Consider the following 26136-nt stretch of genomic DNA (forward strand, 5'->3'; position numbering starts at 1 on the left):
TATGTTGTGTTATATGATTAATCTTAAATATAGAGGACTCATCCTTTAATTTTATTATCATACATTGGGTTAATTATCAAAAGAGGCGTGTCTCTGACCTCACCAGTTAAGGTATAGAATATCCCAACCAATGGAAATAATGTTTCATCCCTCTGGGTTTAACTTATGGTAATTTTTATAGCCCTTTGTTCATATCATATAAAAGAACAACCCAGATATGAGAGAGGACACACACACCACTACTGACAACACACTTACACTTACATCACACACACACTACTACATCCATCTATAGACTCATCCAGACATACTCCATCTTGCTCCATCATTCATCTGAAACTTGGAGGGAAGCCACCATCTTAAGAAAGGCATCCATCTTAGGACTCTGGTAACGACCATTTGAAGCTAGCCGCCATCTTAAGTGTGGTAAATATGCCATGCTATGTTATTTGATTTTATTCAATATTGTTTATTTCCTTCCTTATATGTTAATATTGCATATTTAAGGGTAATAGGATTACAATCCCAGCCGTATAAACCATAGTAGATTTTTCTCTAAATAGCTGATTTTTGTTTTTATACATTTTTATTAATATCAGATTTAGCGCATTATTGCAAATTTAGTCTTCCGTTTTGCATGGCTTATTCTCGCTCCATCTGCAGTGGAATGACTTTCGGCTATGTGATCCGCAGACAATTGTGGTCTGTTTATATAGAACACATATGGTTTATGCTATACCTAGAGAAATGGTAATCTTGCTTTCGTTTTGCTTTCACTTTGTTTCAGTTTCACTTTCATTATTGAGCTAAACATCACATTGCATTGATTGTTTGAAGTTAGTATTTTTTCTGTAGAGTTATCTTTTTGTGTCATTTCTTGTTTGATCATATATTGTGAATACATGTCTGGTGAATAAATATTTTTATATATTCCATAATGTAGACTGTACTCACTAAGATTGGTATATGCTTTTAAAAAGAAATTAATCAATTAAAAAGAATTCACTACATATTGATTTGTGGAAATAAGCGGAGACTCTCCTACCGCACAGATCTTTGCTTATTAACCATAAATAGACACTGTTATGTTCAGAGCAGTATAAATATTCTGACATAATGAAGTACGACCGCGAGATATTATTATTAAATATTCTTACATATCCATAGATTTTTAATTATGTTGAGGTCAGAAGATTGTGAAAGCCATGGCAAAACCTTCAGTTTACGCCTCTTAATCCCCCGTAGATTTCGAGGTGTGTTTAGGATCATTATCCATTTGTAGAAGCCATCCTCTCTTTAACTTCAGCTTTTTCACAGATGGCATCAAGTTACCATCCAAAATGTGATGAAATTTTATTGAATCCATTTTTCCTTCTACTCGTTAGATTTTCCCTGTGCCACTGGCTGCAATACAACCCCAAAGCATGATTGATCCACCCCCATGCTTAACAATTGGACAGAGGTTCTCTTCATTAAATTCTGTGCCCCTTCTTCTCCAAATGTACCTTGCTCATTCCGGTCAAAAAGTTCAATTTTAACCTCATCGGTCCACAGAACTTGTTTCCAAAATGCATCAGGCTTGTCTATATGTTCATTTGCAAAGTTCAAACGCTGATTTTTGTGGTGAGGACGTAGAAGAGGTTTTATTCTGATGACTCTTCCATGAAGACCATATTTGTACAAGTATCTCTTTATAGTGGAATAGTGTACCACAACTCGTCTTCCAGATCTTGCTCTAACTTCCACTGTTCCTGATGACTGCCATTTCTTAATTACATTCCGAACAGAGGATATTGGCATCTGAAAACGCTTTGCTATCTTCTTATAGCCTTCTCCAGCTTTGTGAGCGTCAACTATTTTCAGTTTCAGTTTTCTAGACAACTGCTTAGAAGATCCCATGGTGCTGATTGTTGGGGCAAGGTCAGATCAGTCTGGGCATTTAAAACCTTTGAGATTGACATCACCTGGTCTTCCCAGATGATGATTGAGCACAATCCATGACACTGGCAGGTCTCAGCCTTGCAAAGGGGGCAGTGCATGCTATAAATTCTGCAGGGTGCCCAAACTTTTGCAGATACCATTTTTTTGTTTTCTGTAATTTTGAAAGTGTCAATGATGGAAATAAAATCTACCTTTTGTTGACATATTATAAGAATGTCTAATCTGTAATTTGATGCCTTTTGGAGATTTTTACATCTTTCCTTAGCTTCTTTATGCACATTAATACAAATTTTTACCTGGGGTGCCCAAACTTTCGATTACCACTGTACAATATGTTTTAACAGGGCTGTTTTGCTGCTGATTTTTGTTACCCTGATACCGTTTTTCTATTGTCGCAATATCCTGATGATATCTTCCATCATGTTCACCTGTGACTGTACCTAGATTTTTGGCAAAGAAGTCCAAGTGTAAATGCAGAAAATTAATCTTTAGTGACATGTTGCATTTCATGGCCTTGTATGCTGTAAGTTTTTTCAACCAGCTAAATGTAGTTAGATGCTCTGTAATTGCCAAGAAAATTTTCAAATACACCCTTGAATGATTTCCAAGTGATTTTCTCTGACCATTTGTCATTGATGATGTGTCTGATCTGTGGCACCAACAGATATGACTTCCATAATCTTGGCATCAGTTATTTTTGGAAACATCTGTCAAAAAAAAAATGAATACCTTCACCTTTCTTGTTCATTTCTTTCACAACCTTTTTTTATCAGTCCAGGTTTTAGGTTAAGTGGAGGAAAAAAATATATTTGTTGGTTCAAAGAGTGTTAAATGTCAATTGTTTCTGTTTTGGAACCAGATTCTTTTGGAGTGCCCATTTTACATATACTGTTTTATTTACCCAACATGTTGAAACAGTATAAACATGCTTTTTGGCTTACTAGCTTGAGCCTGTACTGGGGAATTTATGTATTGTACTGGGGATTGCTCATCTGATACCAGTCTTAAAGTATATGAAGCATCAAAATTAGCCAGGTGCTTCACAGCTTCTTGAAAATATAAAATACTCTTTCAACAGAAAAATTCTAGACATTTTTAATCAATATTCACTTACAAGTCTGGCTCGTACATATGGAGGCAACCTGCAAGCACAATATTAAAGGGGTTGTAAAGTCAGAAGGTTTTTTTTTATCTTAATGCAGGGCTTGCCATTGAAATTGAAATATTCTGTATTGTGTAACATAAGTCAGAAATATTAAATCATTTTTGTAAATACTACAATCTTTGATCCAGAGGCCATGTGTGAATAAATCACTTTGAATGCATGATTGATCTGCAAGCTCCTTTGCCCACATAGGGGGTTGGAGGTGAGGCTCCTCTCAGCAGGTAGCACAGAAGTTACTGTATCCTGTACCAGGATAGAGCCAGACACCTGGCACCAACAATTTGGGGGCTGAGGTCTTGGCCAAATCCAAATTACCATATAATAACCCTATGCTTAGTAAAGTGTCAGACATTTTCTGAGTTTACCCCAGTGATGCACACAGAGGAACTCATGGCTGCAGGTTCCAGTAGAACAAGAATGGAAGGTGCATATAACTGAAACTGATAATTCTGTATGGACTGTGTGCTACTTTCTGGACACTGGGACTGCTGTAACTTGTAGTTCCGTCCCTGCTGCTTTCCAGGCACTGAAACTCCACTTTTTACCCACTTTGAAGACCCTTTTCTGCAGGAGGCACTTGCTGCCAGAACCTGTGGGGGCCCAGGACTGGTGTGTGTCCGGAGTCCTCCATGGTTTGCCATTTCTGTCCTCTCTGCTATGTGCTCAGAGTTCTCCAAGGATTGTCCTCTCTCTGCTGTGTGCCCAAAGGTCTCCATGGATTTCCTTGCCTGAAACCCCCAACACCAAGACCACAACACCCACTACTCAGGACAGTCAGGCTTCCGCAGCACGAGTCTCTGAACCCTTCAGCCCCTTATCTCTTCTTGCTGTGCCATATTGTTACCCTGTGGACTATTTTCCTTTGTTGTGCCATATTTCCACTCCATGGACTGTTAGCCCTCGATTTGCCATTCTATTGCCCTGAGGATCATCTCCCCTTGCTGTGCTATATTGCTGCTCTAAGGATCATTTCCCCTTGCTGTGCCATATAGCTAGCTACCTGTGGACTGTTTATCTGCACTGTGCCATATTGCTACCATATTAATTGTTTACCCATGCTGCGAGCCATTGCTACTCAGTGAACTGTTTATCCATGCTGTAACTCATTGCTACTCTGTGAACTATTTATCAGTGCTGCACCATATTGCTACCCTGTGGACTGTCTGTGTGTCCTATTGCCGCCCTCTCCTGTATACCCAAGTTCCCCAATAAATGCCAACACATCAAGTTCTGTGTGAATTTGCCTCCGTGTGCTCTCACTCTCTGCGCTCCTAGTTATCACATATTGCTTGAGGTATATATGACTATTTATCGTTTAAGCAACCCTAAAGCAGCTAAGACACAAATTTTTTGAAATACAACGAAGAAGTGCTCAAAAGACATAGCTGTGCTCCTAAACGACTATGACATAAAACTAAATCTCTACAAGTCTTCACCCCATATAAATTTTCCCTCTTAAAATGTTGCCAAATAGATGTAATGTTCTGGTACCTTTGGGTACCCTAATTACTCTTTCATAAGTGTATGCGCCCCACCATTCTCTTTTGGTAAGGTGCGCATACACCTTTAAGACTGATGCTGTCATCACTGAGCGCCGGACTGGATGGCTATTTAGATCGCCGGCTCTCACTCACATGTGTTCGTTCAAACTGCTTTGTGCCTTGATGCTAACCTGTCTTGAAGCTCTCATGCTTGCAAGCATACCTCGCTGTCGGAACCACGCTGCGCTGATCCCTGTATCCCGCTACCGGATCATCCGCTCTTGCCGAACCTCTCCTCTGCTACATTGCTATTAGTGATAAGTACCCCACAGGGGAAACCTCTATAACCTTTATACTAAAGCTTACACTATCTAGCTCTGCATACTAAGGACTATTACTACATCTGCATTTTCTAAGATTGCTAGCTCTTGAGCCTACTACCACCTGTTCTTGCACTGGGTTGATCTCTCTTGTATGTCCACCTGCTACTCTGTCATCTGCTACCATACATGATTGCTAAACCTATCTGCATCCCATCTGCTACTATCTTACTTTCAAGAACATTTCCTTTCAAGTGTCTGTCATCTACCATCTCTACCCAACCTGTCTCTTCAGCCTATCATCACTGTGTTACTATATACATAAGTCACTCTAGGAAACATCTTATTGAGTGTGTGTATTTACTTGCTGAATTGAGATCATCCACACATGATGAGTCATTGAGAGTTGGGATTGGTGTCTCAGCGTTTCTCTACATGACTACTGAAGTGGAATATTTCTGCAGCTGAAAATCCACATCATACGTAAAATGCAGGAGCGTTACAGATTGAACGAACCACAAATGGATTCAGCAGAATTAACCACTCAGATGACACAATTAAAACAGCAAGTAACTGCGTTAATACACGCACTTGCTGAATTAAAAGAAGACAATCAGGCTCTGTCACAGCAGGTAATTAGACTGACACAACTTACCACTGCTCAGTCCCCTGAACCCAAAATAAATCCTCCTTTGGTATTTACAGGCGATCGCAAAAGATTTCGCGAATTTAAAAACGCATGTGAGTTACTTTTCTTGCTAAAACCCCGTACCTACCTTACTGATCACATTAAGGTTTGTACTATTATTTCTTACCTAACAGGCGATCCTCGGGCCTGGGCAGACTCTCTTTTTGAGAAAAACGACCAGCTTCTCAACTCCTATGCCTTGTTCCTAGCAGAACTCACTAGCCTATATGATGATCCCAATAGGCAGAGTACTGCCGATTTTCAATTAAGATCCTTGAAACAAGGTAGGAGACCTGTAGAAGACTTTGTCGCAGAATTCAAGAGATGGACCCTTGATTCAGAATGGAATGATGCATCTCTGAAAACCCAATTTAGGCTTGGCCTATCAGAGGCCGTTAAAGACGAGCTCGCCCGAGCGGATCTGCCAAAAACCCTGGATGCATTGATACAACTCAGTATCACCATAGATAGAAGACTACGAGAAAGGCTGAGAAAATGGGAATGCCATTATCCAGTTCTTCTCGGATTTCGGCCGTTGACCCCGTTCCTATGGAGGTAGGAACCATACGCCCACCTCTATCAACTATGGAAAGAGCCAAAAGACGATCTGGTAATCTTTGCTTGTACTGTGCATCCCCGGATCACAAGATAAACGTCTGTCCCCTAGTCTACAAAAAGAAGGGTGAGTGTTCACATGTCCTCCTAGGGGGATTGACAACTTCAATCACTAACCCTTACCTTTCTGTTTGCTTAACATTACAGTGGGACCAGAACAGGATTACTACTAAGGCCATGATTGACACAGGATCTTGTGGAAATTATATTGACATACGTTTTGCTGCTTTAAATAAAGTTCCTATTATTTCTAAACTTAAACCTGTCTCAGTAAGTCTTATTAACGGTGTTCCTTTATCCTCTGGTCTGATCACTGATCAGACACAGGCACTCCTAGTCACTACTAACGGGTCTCATATGGAGACCACTACCTTCGATCTAATACCTTCACCCCACTTTCCCATTGTGTTGGGACTTCCCTGGTTGCACACACATCAACCAACCATAGATTGGAAGGAACGGACCCTGGCCTTCCTCTCTTGCTATTGCGAGGGTACGTGTAACCTCCCGTCTTTCGGGAAGATCCTGTCTGTGGTGACAGATGAGATTGCACCACTATGTTATCAGGATCTCTCTGAGGTTTTTCTTGAGAAAAATGCTCAAGCACTACATCCCCATCGAGACTATGATTGTAGCATTGATCTACTCCCAAATAGCAAATTGCCGTTCGGTCATGTTTATCCTCTTTCACAGGATGAACTTTCCCATCTCAAAGACTATTTGGATGAGAATTTGAAGAAAGGTTTTATTAGACCTTCCACTTCTTCCACAGCAGCAGGACTCTTTTTTGTCCGCAATAAGGACTCAAGTCTCAGGCCTATCATCGACTATAGGCAATTGAATGCTATTACAATAAAAGATTGCTATCCTCTACCGCTTATCCCTGAGCTCATTGAGCAGGTGCGTGGAGCTACCTATTTTTCAAAATTGGATCTGAAAGGAGCATACAATCTCATTCGAATCTGTGCTGGACACGAGTGGAAGACTGCATTCAGAACCAGATACGGATTGTTCGAATATCTTGTAATGCCATTCGGGCTATGCAACGCCCCCTGCAGTTTTTTAACGATTTATAAACAATATTTTCAGAGACTTACTAGATGTCTGTGTTGTGGTATATCTGGACGATATACTTATATATTCACGATCCCTGTCTGAACACATAAGACATGTAAGACTAGTATTATCGAGATTGCTTGCACACAACCTTTATGTGAAACTGAAAAAATGCTTGTTTCATAAAGAAGAGGTACTGTTTCTAGGCTACATCATATCCAAAACAGGAATCGAGATGGACATGAGTAAGATATCCTGCATTCAGGATTGGCCTACACCAACCACACGCAAGGCGCTACAGCGATTCCTTGGATTTTCGAATTTCTACAGGAAGTTCATCAGAAACTTCTCTGCCATTGTGAGACCCCTCACACAGCTCACTAGCATTAAAAAACCATTCAAATGGTCAGATGAAGCAAATAAAGCTTTTCACCTGTTAAAGACAAGGTTTACTTCTGCTCCCATATTACGCCATCCAGACCCATCCCTCCAATACATTCTGGAAGTAGATGCGTCAAACATGGCAGTAGGAGCAATACTCTCCCAATGACCAACTCACACTTCACCACTTCATCCAGTCGCCTTTTTTTCTAAATCCCTAAGCAGTCCAGAGATAAATTACCCCGTGGGTGAAAAGGAACTGCTTGCTATAAAATTGGCTCTGGAGAATTGGCGACATCTACTCTAAGGCACCCAATTACCAATACTTATATACACGGACCATAAAAATCTCCAATATCTTCAGACTAACAAAACTCTCTCTCACCGACAGGTACGATGGTCACTATTCTTTCTAAGGTTTAACTTCCTAGTGACCTACACACCTGCAGATAAGAACAAAAAGGCGGATGCACTATCACGACTAACTGAAGAAAACTACTTCGAAATCCCTTCCGTTCCTATAATACCTCACAAACGCATTATTGGAGTTGTCCGTTCCTTGAAGGAAGAGGTTTTGCATGGTATAAGTTTGGATTCACCCCCACCACAACTAAATACTGATGCAGAAGGCTTCCTCTACTACAACGACAAACTTTACATACCACCTACCATACGCACCAAGATCTTGGAATTATCGCATGATGTGCCTATGGCAGGACATATGGGTATGACAAAGACTCTTAATCTGATTACCAGGCAATTCTGGTGGCCTGACATGAAAACATCTATACAAAAATTCGTCTCTTCATGCAATGTCTGTGCCAGGTCCAAAATTGACACTACGAGACCATCCGGTCTACTATGCAGTCTACCAATACCCCAAACTCCATGGGAAGTTGTGTCCTTGGACTTTATAGTGGAATTGCCTCCTTCCAAAGGATTTAATACCATCTTAGTGTCAGTGGACCATCTGACAAAAATGGCACATTTCATTGCTATTCGCAGACTACCTTCGTCCAAACAAACGGCAGAACTCCTGATGAAACATGTCTTTAAGTTACATGGTATCCCAAAAACTCTTCTGTCTGACCGTGGATCACAATTTATTTCCAAGTTCTGGCAAGAACTATGTCACATACTACGGATCGAGCGGAAGCTCACTTCTCCTTACCATCCGCAGACCAACAGACAGACTGAAAGAGTCAACCAATGCATCGAGCAATATTTACGTTGTTACACTTCTTACCAACAGGATGATTGGGTGGATCTTCTCCCTCTGGCAGAGTTTGCCTACAACAACGCAACCCACAGTACGACCAAGCAGAGTCCGTTCTACTTGAACTATGGGTTTCATCCATCTATTCTTCCACCCCGCATCCTTCCTTCAAATAACCCAGTAGCCTCAGACTATCTTACCCAAATAAAGGACTCTCTGGGTTTGCTTAATACTACTATTGCACACGCTCATAGTCAACAAAAGAAGTACTATGATCTTCGCAGAAGACCTTCTCCTCAGTACGCTATCGGTGACCTCGTTTGGCTCTCAACAAAAAATTTAAGACTGAAAATCCCTAGCAAAAAGCTTGGACCTCTGTTCTTGGGACCTTTCCCAATCAAGAAACTTATTGGAAAAGCTGCAGTACAGCTTACATTGCCAATAGACCTCAAAATACATCCCATTTTCCATGTGTCACTACTGAAGCCCCATGTTCCTGACCAAGGAATAAGGCCTACTATCCCACCTCCTCCTCCTGTACAAGTTGAAGGTGGAGAAGAATATGAGATAAAAGAGATTCTGGATTCTCGTATCCACAGAGGAAGACTTCAGTACTTGGTTCGATGGAAGAACTATGGGCCCCAAGACGACACCTGGCTAAACACCTCTGACATACATGCCTCTAGATTAATCCGCAATTTTCATGCGAAGTACCCAGACAAACCAGCTCCAGAGGCCTTCAGGAGCCGGCCTTAAGGGGGGGGGGTACTGTAATGTTCTGGTACCTTTGGGTACCCTAATTACTCTTTCATAAGTGTATGCGCCCCACCATTCTCTTTTGGTAAGGTGCGCATACACCTTTAAGACTGATGCTGTCATCACTGAGCGCCGGACTGGATGGCTATTTAGATCGCCGGCTCTCACTCACATGTGTTCGTTCAAACTGCTTTGTGCCTTGATGCTAACCTGTCTTGAAGCTCTCATGCTTGCAAGCATACCTCGCTGTCGGAACCACGCTGCGCTGATCCCTGTATCCCGCTACCGGATCATCCGCTCTTGCCGAACCTCTCCTCTGCTACATTGCTATTAGTGATAAGTACCCCACAGGGGAAACCTCTATAACCTTTATACTAAAGCTTACATTATCTAGCTCTGCATACTAAGGACTATTACTACATCTGCATTATCTAAGATTGCTAGCTCTTGAGCCTACTACCACCTGTTCTTGCACTGGGTTGATCTCTCTTGTATGTCCACCTGCTACTCTGTCATCTGCTACCATACATGATTGCTAAACCTATCTGCATCCCATCTGCTACTATCTTACTTTCAAGAACATTTCCTTTCAAGTGTCTGTCATCTACCATCTCTACCCAACCTGTCTCTTCAGCCTATCATCACTGTGTTACTATATACATAAGTCACTCTAGGAAACATCTTATTGAGTGTGTGTATTTACTTGCTGAATTGAGATCATCCACACATGATGAGTCATTGAGAGTTGGGATTGGTGTCTCAGCGTTTCTCTACATGACTACTGAAGTGGAATATTTCTGCAGCTGAAAATCCACATCATACGTAAAACGCAGGAGCGTTACAATAGACCTCCTTCATCACTCTTAACTGCCTTTTCTATCTTTACTGTTCTACTTTGTCCCCCACTGCCTTTACCTACTAACAAATTCTCTTCCTAGGAGATTGCCAATTATTCCAAAACAAATGCAATTAGTGATGAGATCTCCACTGCCTTGAAATCTCTCCTACCTAACATACCATGTCTACTAACCAATTTAATACTTTCCTCGTCTGACCCTGTTACCACAGAGGAGGTTGCTAAACTTCTTTTTTATGCCCACCTAACCACTTACCCTTGGACCCCGTTCCCTCACAGCTACCCCAGTCACCATCTTGTTTGATTCTATGCTTTTCAACTCACATCTTCAATCTCTCCCTATCCACTGGCATCATTCTCTTACTCTAAAACATGCACTAGTCACCACCATACTTAAAAGCCCTTGCCAGATCCCACCAGTGTGAACAATTTAAGACCCATCTCCTTTCTCCCATTTACTTCCAAATTAGTAGAGTGTCTATTTTACGAATGTCAGAAATATCAGCTCCAACAACCATCTCAAACCTCTTTAATTCTTGCATCCACCCGCAATAATACCCAGCAACTGTGTTCATTGCTAAAACCAATGGCCACTACACCACACTGCTACATTTGACCACCTGCTCACCCTACAAAAACTCCACTCGCTTGGCCCCTGAAACTCTGCTTTTGGCCGATATTCCTCGTACCTATCTCAACACACCTTTAATGTCACCTATAACTCTATCTTCTGCTCTCCTCTTCCTCTCTCTGTAGGGTTCCTCCTAAGCTCTGTTTTTGTCTCTGTTCTTTACCCCTTTCATTTTTATATCTACACCTCCTCCCTGGGTAGCAGATAACCCCCCACATTCCAATAACATCTCTATGCTAACAACACCCAAATCTTTCTCACCAATCAGCTCATCCCTTCAATTTCTTCACACATCACTACTTCCACTGGACATATTAGCATTCTTAAACTCTATCTTTTCAAAACTGAGCTCATAATATTTCTTCCCATTCTGTTTCCTATCCTTCCACTTTTAACCCTTTTGCCGTCAGGTCCATTTTTGCGTTTTCTTTTGCACACATTGTGAAAATCACTTTAGGCCTTAAAATTTGTTAAAACCTCTGAAACATATTTTCTGAAAACAGATATTCTTTAGAATAAAATGGTTCCCTTCTGAGTACTTTACACATAGAAAAGTAAAAAACCTGCTGACCTTCTAGTGGAATTGAAACTTCACATACACTCACCAGCCACTTTATTAGGTACACCTGTTCAATTGCTTGGTAACACAAACTGCTAATCAGCCAATCACATGGCAGCAACTGAATGCATTTAGGCATCTAGACATGGTGAAGATATTTTGCTGAAGTTTAAACCGAGCATCACAATGGGAAAGAAAGGGGATTTAAGTGACTGTGAACGTGGCATGGTTGTTGGTGCCAGACGAGCTTTTCTGAGTATTTCGAAAACTGCAGATCTACTGGAATTTTCACGCACAGCCATCTCTAGGTTTTACTGGGAATGGTCCAAAGAGAAAATATCCAGTAAGTGGCAATTGTGTGGATGAAGATACCTTATTGATGTCAGAGGAGAAAGGGCAGACGGGTTCGAGATGATAGAAACAACATAAAAACATGGATCCATCCTGCCTTGTATCAATGGTTCAGACTGATGGGTTTGGTGTAATCGTGTGGATGATATTTTCTTGGCACACATTGGGCCCCTTAGTACCAAGTGAGCATAATTTAAACACCATGGCCTACCTGAGTATTGTTGCTGACCATGTCCATGTCACAGAGCTCAAATCATCTCAAACTAGTTTCTTGAACATGACAATGAGTTCACTGTTCTCCATTGGCGTCTACAGTAACCAGATCTCAATCCAATAGAGCACATTTGGGATGTGGTGGAACGTGAGATCCGCATCATGGATGCGCAGCTGACAGATCTGCAGCAACTGCATGATGCTATCATGTCAATATGGACCAAAATCTCTGAGGAAAAAAAGAAGAGAAAAGTACTCCTCAAAGGGTCAATTATGGACACTAAATATTGGAAAAAACACTTTATTCAAATTTATGAAAAAATCCATGAACTCCCAAGACAAACATAATCTCAAGTAAAAAACATTGATGGTTAAAAACAAATTCACGAAGTTGCTGCAATAACCGAACACATCATTAAGCTTGTGAAGAGATTCAGATGTGGGTAAATAGAGACCCAGTGATACAGAGAACACAGTCACTAATTGAGCACAAAAGTTATTAGGCAGAACAGGATCCAGTATAGGGGAACACAGTTCAGATAAACTGTAAGGAGGGATGTCAAAAAACAAAAACCAAAGAACGTAGAGAACGAAAGAGGGGGGGGGGCATACCAAGAAAAGGGGGAGGTGGGGGGGGCCTATTTAATAAGATATGCTGAGAGGCAGGCATGATTTAGGGAAGTTCAACAGAATCTTCTGTATAGCCTCATGTTCAATTGCCTTATGTAGTTTCAATCACGCTGGGTTGTATTGCAATCTTCCACCTCACTGGACTGTTACCACTGGGCTTCAAGTCTGTACACATCCGGCCATCTATAGGGAGCCATCCCTCCTTAAAGTTTATCTGAACTGTGTTCCCCTATACTGGATTGTTCCCTGAATCCCTATGGATCCTGTTCTGCCTAATAATTGAGCTTTTTTGCATTATACTACTTACTAGGGACTGTGTTCTATGTATCACTGGGTCTCTATTTACCCACATCTGAATTTCTTCACAAGCTTAATGATGTGTTCGGTTATTGCAACAACTTAGTGAATTTGTTTTTAGGCTCCAGACTCCAAGGCAGGAAGGCCAACAGGACCCTCCAACAGGTAAACAATAAGTAAAGTAACAGTACTCCGGTCCGTGGGGACCCCGACCCAGTACACAAGCTCCCAGGAGCAGGGTCCACAGTCACCAGAGCAGCAGTCAGTGTCCCCGGGAAAACCCCCAAATCCTCACCCCCACCCTCACCCAGGAAAACAGGTCCCAGCAGCAACAGGGAGAAAGCAAACTGTCCGCAGCTGAAAAAACATAAAAGAAAAAAAAGGGGGGGGGGAAGTGGGGGAAGGGACACGAGCAAACAAGCAGGGGAACCAAAGTTCTGCGGTATGGACAGATCCTTGAAGCTCCAAAACAGAACATAGAAAAAATCACGTATCCCATCAGATCTCCAGGATAAAAACACTAAGGGGGAGTAGGGGGTCACCACCCCACAAAATGGCAGGGCTGAGAGCACAAACCCCAGGCTCAATCCGCACCATCATTCGGCGGTGGCTGACGTGGGCGAAGGAGGTGCTCGTTGTGGTCAATCCAGGACGAAGCTTCGGACGGATCCCCAAAGAAGTGGTGTTGACCTCCAGCAATGATACGAAGCTTCGCCGGGTACAGCATAGCATATGAAGCCTGTAGTTTCTGCAGCCATTGCTTGACATTGAAGAATTTCGCCCTGCTTCTCTGCACCTCAGCAGAAAAGTCCGGATAAAACGAGACACACACCCCGTTGTATTGAACATCTTGCCGTTCCCGTGCCAGCCTCAGGATGGTCTCCTTATCTCGGTAATTAAGCAGGCGGGCTAGCATGGTTCTCGGCGGGCGTCCCGGTTGCAGAGGTCGGGGGGGGGAACCCTGTGGGCTCGCTCCACAGCATACAGAGAGGAAAAGGCGTCCCCGCCAAAAGTGTCCTTCAGCCATGATTCCACAAATTCCGTGGGGTCCCTGCCTTCCACCTTCTCAGGGAGGCCAACAATTCTCACATTGTTCCGCCGGGGACGGTTTTCCACATCCTCAGCCCCCTGCTCCAAGGCCCTGGCTAGACCCGCAGTATGTCTGGACTCCCTGGTCAGGGGGGGAAGCTGATCTTCCTTGTCGCTGACTCGCCCCTCTACTGCAGTGGTGCGCTTCCATCCTCACATCGCTGAACATCCTCACTCCCATCCCCCTCCTCCATGCCCTCTGGGAACTCAGCAACACAGGCCTCATCCCCAGGCTCAGTTCCTCTCGGGATGACCGGCCCAGGGTCACCAGAGCTGGCACCAGCGCTCGAGTCCTTCCCCTTCTCCACAGAGCCATGGGATTTTTGAGCATAAAAGCGCATGTCGCGCTGTGGCTCCTTCGGCGGGTGCTTCGGGGGTTTAGAGGACTTACTTGAGGAGGCAGACTTCTCCGAGCTCTTGGAAGGACGCTGCGGGAGGCCGGGTGCGGCGCCATCTTGGTTCCCGGCATCTTGGTGTCCCCACGGGTCTTGCAGCGGAGCATCACCCGGACACGAGGAGAAGAGAGTCCCGGCGTGTGCCCTAAGGTGCGGGGATGCGGCGGTGACCCGGTAAGCTACGGTGGAGACCGGGGAAAGGATCGTAGGTACGGATATCAGCGGGAGCTCGGTGAGATGCGTCCTCTCACATGCCGCTCCAGGCCACGACCCTCCCATGAATTTGTTTTTAACCATCAATGTTTTTTACTTTAGATTATTTTTGTCTTGGGAGTTCATGGATTTTTTCATAAATTTGAATAAAGTGTTTTTTCCAATATTTCGTGTCCATAGTTGACCCTTTGAGGAGTACTTTTCTCTTCTTTTGTTTGTTGATACAATTATTTAAGTCAACGGACCCATAAGCCCCCACTGGGGCAGTTAGTGGTATAGAGAGCGGAGCAAGTGGTGTATACCTTTTCCCCGCTCCAATTTAACCTTTGTATGGGCCACTTATGAGAGACCATCCTTCTGTGTGTTTTTTTCCAAAATCTCTGAGGAATGTTTCCAATACCTTGTTGAACCTGTGCCACAAAGAATTGAGGCAGTTGTGAATGCAAAAGGGGGTCCAACTCGGTACTAGCAAGGTGTACTTAATAAAGGTGCTGGTGAGTGTATGTACTTGTACATTATGTTTTGCAAAAATGTTTGACACACACATAACTAATGTCGAAGTTAAAGTTTACAGGCTTAAAAGATTTAAAGATGGTACTCAAAGAGTAATGATTCATGATTCATACTCTGAATGGTCTAATGGTTATTAGTTGTGTACCCCAAGGTACAGTTTTGGGACCCTTACTCTTTAACATATTTATAAATGATAAAGAGTTTGGGATTAAAAGTACCTTTTCAGTTGTTGCAGATGACACCAAGCTAGTTAGTGTTAGTTAGTGATGTCTCCAACCTACAAGCAGGCCCTAATGCACTGCTTATTTGGGCAACTGTGTAAAATGAGGTTTGATATTGATAAATTTAAAGTTATGCACATGAGGGCTAAAAATATGCATACACCATACATTCTAGGAGAATAGCTGGGGGAAGAGAGAAGTATGGGAATACAAAAAAGAAATATACTCACCTAGATGGCTGCAGCATCGGTTCCAGCTGCAGCTATCCCCCCTCACCTCTAAGACTAAGAACTGAGTAATCAAACACCGCTGATCACTCAGGTTTCAATTCTCAGCCTGCAGATAACGTGCCTGTCAGTCACCGGCTCTCTGCCACGCCCCTCCAGTGCTCACTAGAGTGCTGGGCTGTGGAGAGCTTGGAAGCGTCTGGCTCAGCCTCTCAGCAGTTTGCTAACATGTATAAGTAATAAAAAAACTGGAGGCATTCCTAAATGCACAAAATGTTCCAATATGTACAGGTTAACTCAAGGTAATAAGACCAGAGCCGATGAGAGAAAATTAACCTATTCTTTTTGCTGCAGTGTTAATTTAGTCGACTAAAATATTTTTGCCATTTTAGTCAAAAGACTATGACTAATACTAAATCGAAATTTGCTGCCAAAATTACCACTGCTTTGCAGATGGTTGCTGTGTAAGAAAGGTATAAGTTACAGTATATAAGCCCAGTGGAATGAAGCATTCATATCCTGATTTATCTGCCAAAAGTTCTCCTACTTCTCCTGGACATAGAGGCTAGAAAATGAACCTATTCTCTTTGCTGCAGTGTTAATTTAGTCGACTAAAATATTTTTGTCGACTAAATCACCACTGTTTTACTCGATTAAAATACGGCTAAAACAAAAACAATTCAGATTACTAAAATACGACTAAAACTAAAATGGCATTTTAGTCATAAGACTAAAATACGACTAAAACTAAAATTACATTTTACCACCAAAACTAAATCGAAAATTGACATCAAAATTAACACTACTCTGCTGGCCATTTCTAAATCGGCAACACAATTCCATCCAGAGCCTGTAATAGCACATGAAAGTTTAAACATGTATGGCACTACCGCATAAGTAAGGGCCATCTACTAAGCTGCTGAAAGAGAAAAAAATTTAAAAAAAAACGTTTTTTCTTATATTTTTTCCTAATAATTAATGTTGGTAATATATTCAGGTAATATGTGCAATTACATTACAGCCAATAGAGTTAACAGTTTTTTGGGTTTTTGTATTTTAAAGTTACACTTCTGTTTGTCAAAAAGCTAAATTTTTGCTTGTTTGTGAAACTTGGTTTTATTTATAAAGACGTTATATATCACAATGGCTAGATCTGTGTCTGTAGTGCATGTTTAAAACTTAATACCATAAATAATAACCTATTATTAGATTTTTACACAAGGAGTTTTTAATTAGTTTGGAAATTATAGAGAATAGTTTAAATAATGCATTACAATTTACCTAAACCCATTCGATTTGCAGTTGACTAAAATGTATGAGATTTTAGTCTACTAAAATGTACTGGAGATTTTAGTAGACTAAAATATGACTAAAACTAAAATAATTCAGATGACTAAAAAACGACTAAAACTAAAACAGCATTTTAGTCAATAGACTTAAATTGGACTAAAACGAAAATGGCATTTTAGTCAAAAGACTATGTCTAATAATAAATTGAAATTTGCTGCCAAAATTACCACTGCTTTACAGATGGTTGCTGTGTAAGATAGGTGTAAGTTACAGTATAAAAGCCCAGTGGAATAAAGCATTCATATCCAGATTTATCGGCCAAAAATTCTCCTACTTCTCTTGGACATATAGGCTAGACTATAAATGAAGGCTTAGCCCGAAACGTGTCAGCATTTTGGATTTTATAACTGTTATGATGCTTAAATAAAAGTTTTTCAATGAAAAAGTTGTTGAGTTGCCGGCTTGTACTTTTTATGGATCCACATAAAGGTTCACAACATTTTTCAATGTGCTTTGATGCATCTTTTGCACATGCGTTGACATATTTTTTGGGCGTTTTTAATGTTGGCCAATAAAAAAAATATTTTGGCTTGTTACTAGGAGCTGAAAACACATGAAAATAAATGCAAAACACATATATTTGTTTTTAAATATCACATTTGACTTTTATGAGCCCATAAATGCAATAAACAGACAAAATTAGCAGACCAGAGCTATCTAAAAGAACAAATTGCAGCACAGCGCACAGATGTTAACAGGTTCTATCTTTAACATTGCCTTTGATAACATGCAATTCAGTCCAGTCACAATGTGTGAACAGAGCCTTAATGGTAGCACTAAACTGCATATTTACCTCCATGGAGAGACGACGATGGGTGGTATTCCTATAATCCAGTGCTGTGGGCGATAAACCTTCTACATCTGATGGAGTTAGTGCTGCACTTCCAGGACTCAAGTGAGCCATCTGCAGATTGGAGTGACCTAGTCCGTCTGAGACACAAAAGAAAATAGATAAAGCAAAACATATTTTTTCCAGTTTATGCAAAAAGTCATTATTGTAAATCTGCCAGTTTGGAAAATGTACCAACTGTCAAAATCCCCTAAGTGGAAGCACAAATATCCTTGTTTAATCTAAGCTCATTTTCTGTTAGATCCTCTGGATACTGGACATATGCTAGATCCTCAGCTTAACTTTTGTCCTCAATTTTGCCCAACAGTAGATGTCCTTACATTGGACTGTTGTGGCATGGCTTAGTGCCAGATGGTTAATAAAGGTGCTTGCAGTCACCAATCATACAGTTGTACAAAGATATAATATAACATATTGATATAATATTAAAAGTAAAAAAAAATATGGATGCGTATGCAAATATAATTGTTTTGATTGCTGATGGAAAGAAAAACTAAGGAAATATGACACAATGTAAAAACGATTTTTGGTAACTTGACACAGGTTGCTAAATACAACAGTGAAATCACAAGGGAAAGAGCTATAGTTTACTAAAAAGTTAGCTAGAGAGAGAAATACTGTGGGTTCCTTATTGCAAAATACCATCTGGATTTGGATTTATTCATAAAACAGAGAGAAGGATATCGTTTTTTCTATGGTAACAAGGTGCCTGGTAGTTCTCAAAGTATTGGTGTTCCCAAAACCCTTAGGGCTTATGTACACTACAGCTTCTAAACTTGAGTTTAGAAGCTTTTGGCGTTTGCTTCTTAAGTCCAAAATTCTACTTCATAAAAGCCTATGGGGTTTATTTAAATTTAAATTAGTCACAATTCTGCAGAAAAACCCATCAGCTTCCAGGTTTATTTGCTAAAGCTTAATAAAAGAAGCTGAGGTTAGAAGCAGATTGGTTTCTCTGCAGATTTGCGACAGATTTTTCCCTCTCTAGATTTAGTAAATATACCGAAGCGCTTAATTTATAAAATAAGGTCTGCAGGTATCGACAGCAGGGTTTGCTCTTGGATACGGAATTGGCTAAAAGGCCGTGTCCAAAGGGTAGTAATAAACAGCGCATACTCAGACTGGTCTGAGGTAGTAAGCGGGGTGCCCCAGGGCTCAGTCCTGGGACCAACCTTGTTCAATTTATTCATAAACAGCATTGAGGAAGGGATCAGTAGTTCGTTATCAGTTTTTGCAGAAGACACAAAATTGGCCAGGGCAATAACTGCACAGCATGAAGCAGATATCCTACAGAATGACCTGGACAAAATTACGGAGTGGGCAACGACATGGCAAATGAGGTTTAATGTGGAGAAGTGTAAGGTTTTGCACTTGGGGACCAAAAACATAAAAACACAATACACGTTAGGAGGGGAACCCTTGGGGGAATCAAAAATGGAGAAAGATCTGGGAGTCTTAGTTGATGATAGATTAGGCAACAGCATGCAATGCCAAGCGGCAGCTTCCAAAGCCAACAGAATATTAGCATGCATAAAGAAAGGGATGTATTCCAGAGATAAGACTATAATCCTTCCACTTTATAAAACTCTGGTCCGACCGCATCTGGAGTATTCTGTCCAGTTCTGGTCGCCAGTCCTCAGGAGGGATGTGTTGGAGCTGGAGAAAGTCCAGAGAAGGGCAACTAAACTGATTAGGGGGTTGGAGGACCTTACCTATGAAGAGCGGCTGCAATCGCTCGATTTATTTTCCCTGGAGAAAAGACGTCTGAGAGGGGACATGATAGCAATTTATAAATATCTTAATGGGGATCTCAGCTTAGAAGAAAAGCTGTTCATTCGAAGGAATTGCATGAGGACTCGAGGACATACAATGCGATTAGAGGAGAAGCGTTTTAACCTCAGGCAACGTGGGGGGTTCTTTACTGTTAGGGCTACAAGATTGTGGAATTGTCTACCACAAGAGGTGGTTTCTGCGGGTAGTATGGTGACTTTCAAAAGACTCTTAGACTTACATCTCAAGGATCAGGAGATTGAGGGCTATGTTAGATGATTACAGTCACACACACCTACACAGGTTGAACTGGATGGACTATTGTCTTTATTCAACCTCACCTACTATGTAACTATGTAACCCCAATGTGTCCATGCACACACAGGCTTTTACAAGAGTTTAGAAGCTGATGCGGTTTAATGGAGGCTCAACCTCCCTCTCCTGAACGCAAAAGAATCGTGTTCAGGATAGAAACGTTTTGACCCCTGGCCGCAAAACTGCTGCACGATTTTATCACATTTTGCAGTTTCCTGCGGCCAGCATTCAACCTAGTCTATGTGTACATGAGCTCTTAGCCTACCTCTTGCATCTAACCCTAGGCAGCACTCCAAAATGCAAAAATCTCCCCACAGCTCCTCTATCTAGACAAAGGCGAACTCTCAGCTATAAGCATCATATACATTTCATTAGAATATGGAGGAAATCCAGGCTAAAGGTACAGCAATTAACAAATATCATTACACATGGATAGACCAGGAAAAACCTTCAGCTGGCATGTGGACACTCAGGATTAGGCAGAGCTGTACATGCACAATTTGGTTCTCTAGATAACCCAATTCAGGTACCCCCCCCCCCCTGAAGAAATTATTGAGGTGATCAGACCCCACTAAACTTATATCTGCCTACTATTCTACCCTCATGACTGTATCTAATCCCAGATTTTAAAAGGCCCAAGAGAAATGGACGTCCCTAGATATACCCCTTAGAGAAGCAGACTGAACCAAGTTTAGTGATACTTATAAAACCTCTGTTATTTCATCCAAAGACCGTATTATTCAACTTAAGATTTTCCACCAGTCCCACCTTACACCTGCCAGACTAAATAAGATGGGCTTATCTCCCACAGCTGAATGCTTCAGAGGATGTGGCCAGGTTGCTAACTTTATGCACTGTTTTTGGACTTGCCCCATGGTTCACGACTTCTGGGTGGACATAAACTCTTTTATCTCCTCCACTCTGGGTCTGACTAAGGAAGTGAATCCCAAGAACTGCCTTTTGGGTATCCTTGGTGATCTGCCAATTCCCTCTTATGCCAAGAGATGGTTTGCATCCCATAATTCTATGCGAAAAAGTCCCTTTTACTGTCCTGGAATGGCACCTACATGGTCTCAGTGGCTGAAATTGGTTAATGATTCCCTCCCCTTGTATAGACTCACCTTTGAACTCTGAAAAAGAGTCAAACATTAATAAAATTTGGGGCTAGTCCTTGACACGGACTCCTTTGCCTATAAATTGAGTTCTGACTGCCTGTGTTATGTGTTGTTGTCTGTTATTTACCACTCTCTGGTAGTTATTTTATAAGGATACTAAAACACTTGTGCAACTGTAAATTCTTTCTAACTGATAACTGCTCATGAGAGACATGTGAGATAGTTGAATGAAGATTGTTCATGATTTGGACCAAGCAATGTGTTGCAGTTGTTGTTCTGTTGTTTTGTGTGTCTTTAAAACTCAATAAACATATATTTTAAAAAAAAAAAAGCTCCACTCTGTGTATCCACATACACAGAGAGCATGGCTCAGCCACACCCATGCTCCCTCCTCACTGGCTGTGATAGACAGCAGCAGGAGACAATTGTCTGAGCCAATGATCAGAGAGAGAGCCTCTGCTCTGGTGCAAGCTGGATCGAGACTGGGCTCAGGTAACTATTTGGAGGGAGCTGCATGCATAGGGTTTTTTACTTGCAAGAGAATACATTAAAGGTAAAAAAAAAATAAAAAAAAAAAAAAACCTTCTGTCTTTAGAACCACCTTAAGAATACGTACTTGGAATAGATTTTTTCTTTTTCTTTTTCTTTTTAAACCAGATTTCAGTGTCACTTTATTATCACTATAAAAAATAAGACTTGTTTATAAAAACTAGAATTAAACTTGAAGAGCCAATCAGAGAGCACCAAAACAGCACAATATAATTTGTCCAAGGGCTAATTTTGGAACCAAAAACAAAAAAGCCTAGCATTCATTCCTTCTTGAAAGGATCACGGAGAATGACATTCTTCATAATAGCAAAACATGGCAGGAAAAATGTTTGTCTAATGCCAGTGCTCACAAAATAGGAAAAGCACTACCCTGTTTACTAGGAACTACAATCTCTCTCAACAGTAGGATATGAGAATATCACTAGATGTAAAAAAATGGGTAGCACAGCTCTATTTTTAGCAGTACCTCTACAGAATGTCTGGATTGCTATAGAGAAATGAAGGAGGTTACATCAGCTATGCAGCCTGTGGTGCTTTAGAAGTGATGCTGAGGCAATGTCATTCTCTCTTCTCACACATTAGAAAAATGCTTTGTCTGTAAAATATCATAAATTATTGCAACAAATACAGAGCAGTCGCTGCATACATCTAGAGGGTTGTTGAACTTGGGTGTCCTCCAAGAGCCAATGGCAAACACCTAGCTGGAAAACATGTTTAAATGCATTCAGCCATTCTGTGTTTGGTAAAACTGTCTTTAAAGAATGATAGCTATAAAACCGAAAATTAAACAGCACTAGGTGGTATTACCTCAAGTGAAAAAGAAGAAAAGAAAATAAAGATAATGGTGTGCGCATTCTAGTGAATCCCTGATATAAAAGGTTAGGCTTTTTGGGATCCTTTATCCTGTACTGCTTGCAGATAATGAGCATCTTTGAAAGAACTGCTGGATTTAGGCACCCCCGTGTGTTTGATGCTCCCTTGCTCTTATTATCCCTGTGCCCACACACTCCGTTCTGTCCCCTGCAAATTCCCTTTCTAATTAAGGATCTGTCTATGTGGCTTCTCTCTCCGGTACATGGTGAAAATCAATTTATCATGCACGGCACTGTGAGCTTCTGCAACTGTGACCTCTACATCCTATTTGATGAAAGACTGAGGGACAGGATGAAAACTTCTGTAGGTGGAAGCAACAGAATCAAGCCCTGAACTGTAAAGTCTAGCAGATCAGTAAAGTGATGGAATGTGGGCCGAGAGCCTTTTTAATATAATTTAGATATACGCATGAAAGAAATCACTGTACACAATCTAATCGTAGTGTGTTAATGGTTTTTGAAACCCCCTTTTGTAGAAATAGTTTATAATTACACATGTACAGAAAAGTTGATCCTCTTAGCTCACAGATAAGGTCTGCCAACGCCAATGTAACAAAAGACTCTGCAATCCTGAATGATGTCAATAACTCACAATGCAATAAGTAGCCAAAGACTATGCCATTTTTGCCTAGACTGTAAGTGACATGATGGAGCTTTGAGCAGAAGAAGAGGCTTACTCAAATATATAATATTATTTAGTGATGTTGATATACAGTATGTCTGGGCAGTGATGTACCTGAGGAAGAGAAAGGTGCCTGCACCACCATTTGGGGTGTGCTGCAGCAACATCGCAAAAGTTGGTGTGGACTTCAGTAGGGTGCTGGCACTGAAATAACCCAAAAGAGAGAGGTGATGTCTCCCTAACATTAGAGGTATAGTCCCAGCCCAAAATGATGGGAAAGCAGCAGCAGCAGCACAGAATTATGTGATCAGATAAGTAAATTAAAAAACATCAATACTGGGGGTTTTAATTACTACCCGCAATTTACCACAAATAAAAGTTGGGGATTTACACTGACACTGGCCAGCAATAAAAAGGGGGCTTTCATTTTACTGCCAGTGACCAAACAGTGAAGGTTTTTTTTTTTTTTATCCCACTGACACCAATGCTGGAGGTTACTATTACTGACGATGGGGCTTATTTTACACCCACTTTCTTTTCTGTGTAAAAATCAGGGCCTTATTTTGTAAAATGCAGCAAAGGGGAAATGTGCTGCACTAAATCATGAAAGGAAATGTTCACACCCCATTTTTCTTCTAAAATCATTCAATGCATCCCTTCTAATTACAACCCTAATTTCAAAAAAGTTGAAGCGCTGTGTAAAATCTACATAAAAACAAAATGCAATGAATTGCGAATCTTATAAACCCATAATTAATTCACAATAGACAATAGAAAACACATAAAATGTTTGAAATTGATAGCAGCAACACAAAAAGGTTTGGACAGGGCCAAGTTTACTACGGTGTAGCATCCCCTCTTCTTTTAACAACACTATGTAAACGTCTGGGATCTGAGGTGCCGAGTTGCTGGAGTTTTGGGAGAGGAATGTTGTCCCATTCTTGCCTGATATAGGGTTCTAACTGCTCAACAGTCCTGGCTCTTCTTTCTCGTATTTTTTATTTCAAGATACACCAAATATTTCAATTTGTTGAAAGGTCTGGACTGCAGGCAGGACAGTTAAGCACCCCGGACTCTTCTGCTACGAAGCCATGCTGTTGTCAAAGATGCAGTATGTGGTTTAGCATTGTCCTGTTGATATATGCAAGGCCTTCCCTGAAAAAGATGTCTGTATGGCAGTATATGTTGCTCTTAAACCTGGCTATATCTTTTAGCATTAATAGTACCTTTCCAGATGTGCAAGCCGGCCATTCTGACACTGAACACAATGTCCTCATTTAAGTGGAAACTGGAAACCACCTTCGGAAGGAAGGACGGATCCAGGAGGAAGCACCACTTTTCCCTGTGAACCACCAGATAGGGAGAACGACAGGACAGGACAGTTCCGACACCCTGCACGCAGAAGTAATAGCCACCAAGAAGGTCACCTTCTGGGATAGGGTAAGCAGGGGAATCTCCCAAATATTTTCAAAGGGAGGCTTCTGGAGAACCAACAGCACCAAATTAAAGTCCCAAGGTAGCAACGAAGGTCGCACCGGCGATGCCAAGTGTCGCACCCCCTGGATAAAGTTGTGCACCAGGAAATGGGTGGCTAGTGGCCTCTGGAAGAAAATTGCCAAGGCCGAGACCTGACCCTTGATAGTACTCAAGGCCAGCCCCATCCGGTGGGACTAGGTCGCGGCTGACCTAGAGGGGAGCTGGGGTCTGTGCGCGCTCGCTGGCCGGCTGTGGTGACCACTGGATCTATATATCCAGCCCGTCACCCAGATCTGGCTTAGTTGCTTGTAGATCTCACAGGAAAAAATCCGGTGACTAAAAACTATTTAAAAAAAAGTATCCAGAAAAAAAAACTCTTGCCAGGACCAGAGATCCCAGCAAAGAAACTAGGTCCTACCTCCTGACTAGGCAGATTAAAACTGACATCCTATATCAGGGAGAGAAAGTATACCACCTGGGACTACCCATTGGTATAGCCAAAACTTTTTTTCTGCCTAGTGTCCTACTCCTGTAGGGGGCAGTATAACACTACTGTTATGAAAAACAGAGACTTGCTCCTGACAGGTCATTGTGCCAAGCACAATTGGTTGCCTAAAGTGGTTATATTTCTGACTTCTTATCCATGTTTTTCTTTCATTTGTCCTATTTGGTGCATGTGATTTTTTTTCTGTTTTTTTCTGCCATGCTTCCTAGGGTGTACAGCAGGAACCCACTCCAGTAGAGTTAAATTACATGCAACCATGTTATATATAAAGCTTCTAGTATGATCTTTATTGGTCTTAAAATTATACACATTCTTTGTTGGGGAGGTTCTTTTCTACTGTTGTTATCTTCATCTTATTATTTTTATCCATGTTCCGTGGTTAATTGGAACCGGGAGCCATTTATGTGCCTTTCATGACACACACCCCCGGCCCCTCAGTGCCTTTGCATGCACTGTTTGCTATCTCACTAGTTTTGTGAACTATAAGGTTTATATACTGACGAATTTCAGTGTTAATATGCCACTTAGTGGCTCATTGTACTTCAGGTACTGGTGGCCTCTCACTCCCCAAGGCTTACATATTATTTTATCTAGCCAGGGGAGTATGGGACACCACCCACCTACTAAACATTTCCTCATTCTTCTATCTATTCTATCTCTATTCTTTTTTCCTTCTCTTCTCCCACTTGGGCTTCTTCCTCAGAACTCCCTCCAGATCCAATGCCACATTTTTCCTAGGAACTTTTTTTGTGGTATGCTCACTACCCAAATTTACCACGATAATGGCTATACATAATCATGTTACTTTTTCCTCCTATAATTGCGGAGGCCTCAATACACCCAAGAAGCTGAGCCAGGTATTATACAATTTCTATAAAGCGTGTACTAAAATGTTATTCCT

The 26136-nt window shown here is 41.4% G+C and overlaps 1 protein-coding gene across 1 annotated transcript in view; it reads right to left on the reverse strand.

The window, feature by feature from the left end:
• The window catches only part of CDK18 (cyclin dependent kinase 18), a 327716-nt gene that overhangs the window by 118688 nt on the left and 182892 nt on the right, over nt 1-26136 (reverse strand). The window contains exon 3 of the mRNA XM_082245560.1: nt 17958-18094. Within this exon, the coding sequence (XP_082101686.1) occupies nt 17958-18094 (137 nt within the window). The remainder of the gene's footprint in view (nt 1-17957; nt 18095-26136) is intronic.

The sequence above is a fragment of the Pelophylax lessonae genome (assembly GCF_965119305.1).
Source record: "Pelophylax lessonae genome assembly, chromosome: 2".
In the NCBI taxonomy this organism is placed as follows: domain Eukaryota; kingdom Metazoa; phylum Chordata; class Amphibia; order Anura; family Ranidae; genus Pelophylax; species Pelophylax lessonae.